At 43.9% G+C, this 6,000-nt stretch overlaps 1 protein-coding gene across 1 annotated transcript in view; it reads left to right on the top strand.

Moving 5' to 3' along the window:
* The window catches only part of COL5A2 (collagen type V alpha 2 chain), a 198,267-nt gene that overhangs the window by 170,903 nt on the left and 21,364 nt on the right, over positions 1–6,000 (top strand). Inside the window, exons 34-42 of the mRNA XM_077319445.1 lie at positions 243–350; positions 559–612; positions 1,261–1,314; positions 1,404–1,457; positions 2,745–2,798; positions 3,949–4,056; positions 4,160–4,213; positions 4,424–4,477; positions 5,437–5,598. Of these exons, the coding sequence (XP_077175560.1) occupies positions 243–350; positions 559–612; positions 1,261–1,314; positions 1,404–1,457; positions 2,745–2,798; positions 3,949–4,056; positions 4,160–4,213; positions 4,424–4,477; positions 5,437–5,598 (702 nt within the window). The remainder of the gene's footprint in view (positions 1–242; positions 351–558; positions 613–1,260; positions 1,315–1,403; positions 1,458–2,744; positions 2,799–3,948; positions 4,057–4,159; positions 4,214–4,423; positions 4,478–5,436; positions 5,599–6,000) is intronic.

Genomic DNA, 6,000 nt, shown 5'->3' with positions numbered 1-6,000 from the left:
TTCAAAAAGACCATAAATTGCGTTTGAATATAATAGAACTGGATATCAGTGAAATTGTGTTAAACATACTTCAGAATGCAACAAGGCCTTTGGTGAGATCTTGTTTTGGAAAACAAACTGTGAGAATTCAGGAGGTCTTCAGCAGCAGAAGATACCAAAACTCACATTGGTCCTATTAAAAGATGAGCTTCAATCAGAAGCGATCTTAATTTCTGTTTAACGACCCTTTTTCTTCACATCAGGGCAATCCAGGTCCCACCGGAACCCCTGGAGATCAAGGGCCACCAGGTCTTCAAGGTATGCCTGGAGAACGAGGTATTGCTGGCACCCCAGGCCCCAAAGGAGACAGGGTACGTCACTTCAAGTAATACGAAAAGTTGTCTTCCTCTCATTGACGTTGGGGATGGAGATGGGAGTGGGTGGGATTTGGGGTGGGGGGGACCTGAGTGGAGTATAATGCTATGGAGTCCAACCTCCAACGCAGCCATTTCCTTCAGGGAAAACTGATCTCTTTAGCCGGTTTGCAAGCAGCTTGAGCTTTCGTTATGCTTTCTCTAGGGCAGTATTGGAGAAAAGGGATCTGAAGGTACGGCTGGTAACGATGGCGCAAGAGTGAGTCGATTCATTGTTTCTCTTATTAACAAGTTTCCCTGCAATATTCTTGACAATCCTCTTTGTGGTACTAAGAAATGGAATCTGTGTGTTTACATAGGGCGACATGGCTCTGAACAGCTCTTATGAAATTGGAGTCAATTTGTGGGACTAGTTCAAGGAGAACACTTCTAGCCTCCTACTTTAGGGGTTTTATTACCTACAGGAAGGATCTCCAGCTTGTGGTGGCTTTTGGAATTTTGTGGTGATTCGCACCACCACAAAATGGCTGCCATGGGAGTGGTGCATCTAGCCACAAAATGACAGCTAGGGCTGATCTTAGTACACTGAGGAGTCTCAAGACCTGTGTTCTCCTATAGGGCAGGTAGGTTTTTCCGGATGGTTACTCCCTGAAGAAATAAACATGGAGGAAAGTTAGAACTGGCTCTTGACTTCAGGGCAGGGGCCCCCAACTTGGTTGAGCAGGGGGGCACATTTGGAATTTAGAAAGAGGGAGGTGGACACCAACCAAAATGGCTATGACAGAAAATGGAGCCAAACCTCAGAGATCTGCCAATGGAATATCTTCCTCCTCACAGATAAATAAATCTTTGTGCAAAGTACCTTGAAAGGTTTGTTCTCTTACTGATATTTCTTGTTATTGAATAGGGTCTCCCAGGTCCCTTGGGTCCCGTTGGCCCTGCAGGCCCTGCTGGTGAAAAGGTAAAAACGTTTTGATAATGTTGCCATTCAATACCTTCTCATATATTCTGGACTGGACACAATAACATTCTGTGACCTTTGTTTTGAAGGGTGAACCAGGCCCTCGGGGGTTAGTTGGTCCTGCAGGTTCTCGTGGAAATCCTGTAAGTAAAACATTTATTTTATTAATTATTTATTAATTGAACTTGTATACCGCCGCTCCCAGCAAGCTGGCTCACAGCGGTTTGCAACAACAGATAAAAACAACATAATCCCAATCATAAAAACCCCACATACTAAAACTCCAGTATACAATATATAGCACATGGTGATAAAAACAAGAACTACTCCTCTCCAACAACAGGACCATCGCAGCCAATATAGGTTATGCTCATAACAGAGAATGCTGTAGTCTGATTGTGCATTCTTTTTTTCATTTTTTAATTGGACCCAAACTGAAATTTTAGCAGGCTGCATGCTATTGGTTTATCTCAGCAAACAAATGCTACAATGAGGATAAAATTAAGATCAAAATGATATATCACCAGTTTGGCGGAGACGCCATGCAAAAGATTCTGAGTGCATTCTTTGGCCTCTCCACTAAGAGGAACCTGGGTGCTAGGAAAGAAACTTTTCTTTGTTAGAGAACCTGTAAACTTCTGTCAGAAAATTATTATTATTATTATTGATAACAGCAGCAAAAACAACAACAACAACTTGATTCATATACTGCCCATCTGGCAAAACCAGCTCAGGGCAGTGTCCAACATTAAATAATACAATGATGCAAATTAAAAATTAATAACAATTTAAGACATTGTAAAACCATTAAACTATTAAAACCACATCTATAATTAGCAGCAGCAGTTATAGCATTGATTCTAGTGCAGCCCCTTTCCAGACTGAGATATTGTTATAGGGGGTGCTTTTGTAGGGGGGCCCACTAGATGTAATGCAGTCACATGCCCCAACCAAAAGCTGGGCAAAAGAGCTCCGTTTTGCAGGCCCTGTGGAACTGTACCAGCTTGACCAGGCCCCAGATCTCCTCCAGGAGCTCATTCCCTCAAGTGGAGGCCAGGACTGAAAATATCCTGCCCCTGGTTGAGGCCAAACATACTTCCTTGGGGCCAGGGACTACCAGCCTGTTGGCGTTTGAAGAGCAGAATTCTCTATGGGGATCATAGGCACAGAGGCGGTTCCTCAGGTATCCCAGGCCTCTTTAAGGTATTGATACTCAGAGAAAGTACTGAGTTAGGTAGACCAGTCCTCTGACTCAATATAAAGAAGCTTCACTTGTTCTTAGCATTATTTCTAACAGAAAGTTATTTGGTTGATGTAAATGGTGTCGGTGCTCATGTTAATAAAATATATACATGTGTCCTTGGAGGCAAGTTCTGAGCTTCTTCTTCTTCTTTTTTTAAACCCTTTTCTTCCCTATATCTTTTCTCCAGGGCTCCCGCGGTGAAAATGGCCCAACAGGTCCAGTTGGCTTTGCCGGTCCTCCGGTAGGTGAATCGTGTTTCATAGTATACATTCCTTTCAATCGTGTTTCATAGTATACATTTATTTCAATCTGTACCTTTGTAATTCCATCTTTGTTACAGGCTGGTGTTTGACCTTGAGTTGCCCTGAGTTCTGTGAGGAGACAGCCATCAGTTTGCTCCCGAGAGAATATTGTTCTTTCTCATGCTTGTCAGCAGCTCTTATCTAGGAAGCCCGACTTATTTTATTTTATTTTTGCATTTATATGCCGCGTTTCCCTGAAAGCTCTCTCACCACTAGATGCCATGTGCATGATGGCCTGACTCATCCTAGTCTTTGGGATAGCTTGATTAATGATTTGTTTGCCTTGTAGACAGCAATTAGGGTATAAGATATTTAGCTTTAACTATGCATCTTGTCTCAAGGTCTGGCAAAGTTTGCTCTGTGTGTGTGTATGCATTTAAGACCCAATGGATGGGAACTTAGCCTGCTATTTTGGTAAGCTTGATCATTGCTTATTATAATCTTCTTGTAAGCAAACTTGATCTTGCATATCATCTTGGGATTTCTGCAAACTCCTGGTCACAGCCTCAAATAACCTCTTATTACTCATCATTCTTAGGGAGACTACACAGTGCCAGTTCCAGACTGAGAAATTCCTAGAGATTCACAGTGGAATTTGGGATGGGGTATGACCTCAGCAGAGAGTAATGCAACAGGCTTCACCCTCCAAAGCAGCTAGTTCTCCAGGGGAGCTTATCTCTGTAGTTTGGAGATCAACTGGAATTCTGGAAGACCTCCAGGCTCTACCTAGAGGTTGCAACCTTATTTTTGATCTGATAACAATATGCTAAGCTTCTTCAAAAGGTTTTTAAACCAAGAGTATGGACACTTCCAAAAGTAGTGGGAGCAACATTGTATGGGAAGCAATGATTTATCTTGCTTCCCTTTTCATTTTGTGAATACTTTGTGTCGAAGAATGGCATGCTCTGCCATCCTTCGGCACCAAGATTGATATCAGAGTTGGAAAGTTCACAAAGAACCAAGTCCAAGGCGTTAGACTCCCTTTTGACTTTGAATCCTGGGCCAAAATGCATGTTAGAATGTTGTCCTTACAAGGGTGAATTTGGAATCTTTCATGATCAATAACTTGATGTGTCTTGTAACTACCAGGGCCCTGATGGTCAGCCAGGTGTGAAAGGTGAACCTGGCGAGCCTGGGCAGAAAGGAGATGCTGGATCCCCTGGACCTCAAGGTCTTGCAGGCTCCCCTGGCCCCCCAGTAAGTAAAAAAAGAAGGAAAGAACAGAAAACCAACACTTGATTCAATTTCATTAATGGAATATTTCTCCTTATTCAATAATCTTTCTCATTTCTGCTTATAGGGTCCTTCTGGGGTACCTGGACTGAAAGGTGGCCGAGGTACAAAAGGTCCTCCAGTAAGTAGAATTGTACTCTAGGATTTAAATGTTATCTGGACCTGCTATCCACTTGAAACTATCTGCCAAGCTTCAATCTGATTGCTTTGTTGATTTCATGGGGATCGTAAATCTGCATTTCACATGTGATGATTAAATGGGTTGTGTTATATGTTTCTTGATACAGCAGGAAGGTCTTGCCAACCCCTGTGTGAATGTGTATTTTTTCAGGGTGCTACAGGATTCCCAGGATCTGCTGGCAGAGTTGGACCCCCAGGACCAACCGTAAGTTGAAAGCCTAGTCTGATGTGCTGAAGAAAAAGCTTACTAATAAACATGCATTCTAAATTAAAGCTAACATTTTGTAGGTGGAATTTTATTATCACTAGTCTGATCCTTTATTTATTTAAAACATTTATATCCCACTCACTCCCTGTCCAAAAAAAGCATTCAAAGTGACTAGCAACAATAGTGTAAAAAATGTCTCTGAAATATCAACATGGGGTAGTAAACAGAGTAGTGTTAAGATTAGGGAAGTCGGGTTCAAATCCCTGCTGTTGCTGATTTGGTGATTCTGAGCCAGTCACTATTTCTCAGGCTTACTCACCCATCTGCACAGCAGATTTCAACAGACTTAGGGGATGTGATGTAATTTCTGGGTGACTCTCTAGACTTTTCCCTAATCTCTATGATAAATACCATAGAGACGAAGAAGATTCTTAGGTAGTCACTACGGAGGCCACTTTGCAGCCATTTCTTCTACTGCTCCTTAGTGAGGGGTCAGGGGCTAGAATTTATCTGCCAGAGGTAGGTAAATGGCAAGCCTAACCTTACAACATATGGATAAAATGGTAAGAGGATATATTGTTTCACCCAGAGGTACTTGGTGGAAAGAAATAATCAAAATTATGTTGTTTACTAGGAACAACACACAAGTCTGTATCTCAGAAGCAGGGTAATAAATAAACAGTTATGACCAAGATGATGAATTACATTTCGCCTCCCTGATTAGGAACAGTGTAATCCTTAAAATTTGGCCTTGGGTAGAAAATCATCTTGTGCTCCTCAGCTCTCATGAAATCTGAGTCGATTTGTGGAACGGAGCAGGATATCTTATTTTAATAATACCGTGTTTATAGTGTATGGTTCCTCCTTTTCCCTTCCTTCTTTTTAAGGGAATACTTCTCAGTGTTGTCCTTTCTAAACTGTTTCATGGGTAGATCTGATCAGGACTTCCGTTTTAGGGAGGTCCTGGTCCTGCTGGTCCTATTGGTGAGCCAGGCAAAGAAGGTCCTCCAGGTCTTCGGGGAGATCCTGGTGCTCATGGCCGTGTAGGAGACCGAGGTCCAGCCGGGCCTTCTGGCAGTCCCGGAGATAAAGGAGACTCAGGAGAAGACGGACAACCGGTAACATGGAGGGGGGAGGAAGGGTTACTTTTGCACAACCTTATCTTTCCTAATGTATCTTTCCTAATTATTCCTTTACTAGTAAAAAAGTCCACTGCAGTCAAAATGCAGTGGGCGCTAGGAGGGCACGCCATGAGGGTGGCGGGGCTCTGCGGGCTGGCTTTGCAAGGCCGGGTTTGTCCTGTGGGGCCGGGGGCTCGCGTCCTACCTGGAGTGCTTGCGAGCTGTAGGGCAGGAGGAAGTTGAGAGTCTTTGGCGTCTCGGCGTGGCTCCGGGTGTCCGGCAGTGATCGGAAGGCGGGAGCGGCTTGGTTTGGGGCGGCTGGCAGGCCATGGTGGAGGGCGGCGGCGCCTCCGCTGGGGGCTCCTGAAGTGTGGCGCGGCGCGTGGGCGGTGGCAGCAG

The sequence above is a fragment of the Paroedura picta genome, chromosome 2 (genome assembly GCF_049243985.1).
Source record: "Paroedura picta isolate Pp20150507F chromosome 2, Ppicta_v3.0, whole genome shotgun sequence".
Taxonomy (NCBI): Eukaryota; Metazoa; Chordata; class Lepidosauria; order Squamata; family Gekkonidae; genus Paroedura; species Paroedura picta.
This window is presented reverse-complemented; position numbering and strand designations above follow the sequence as displayed.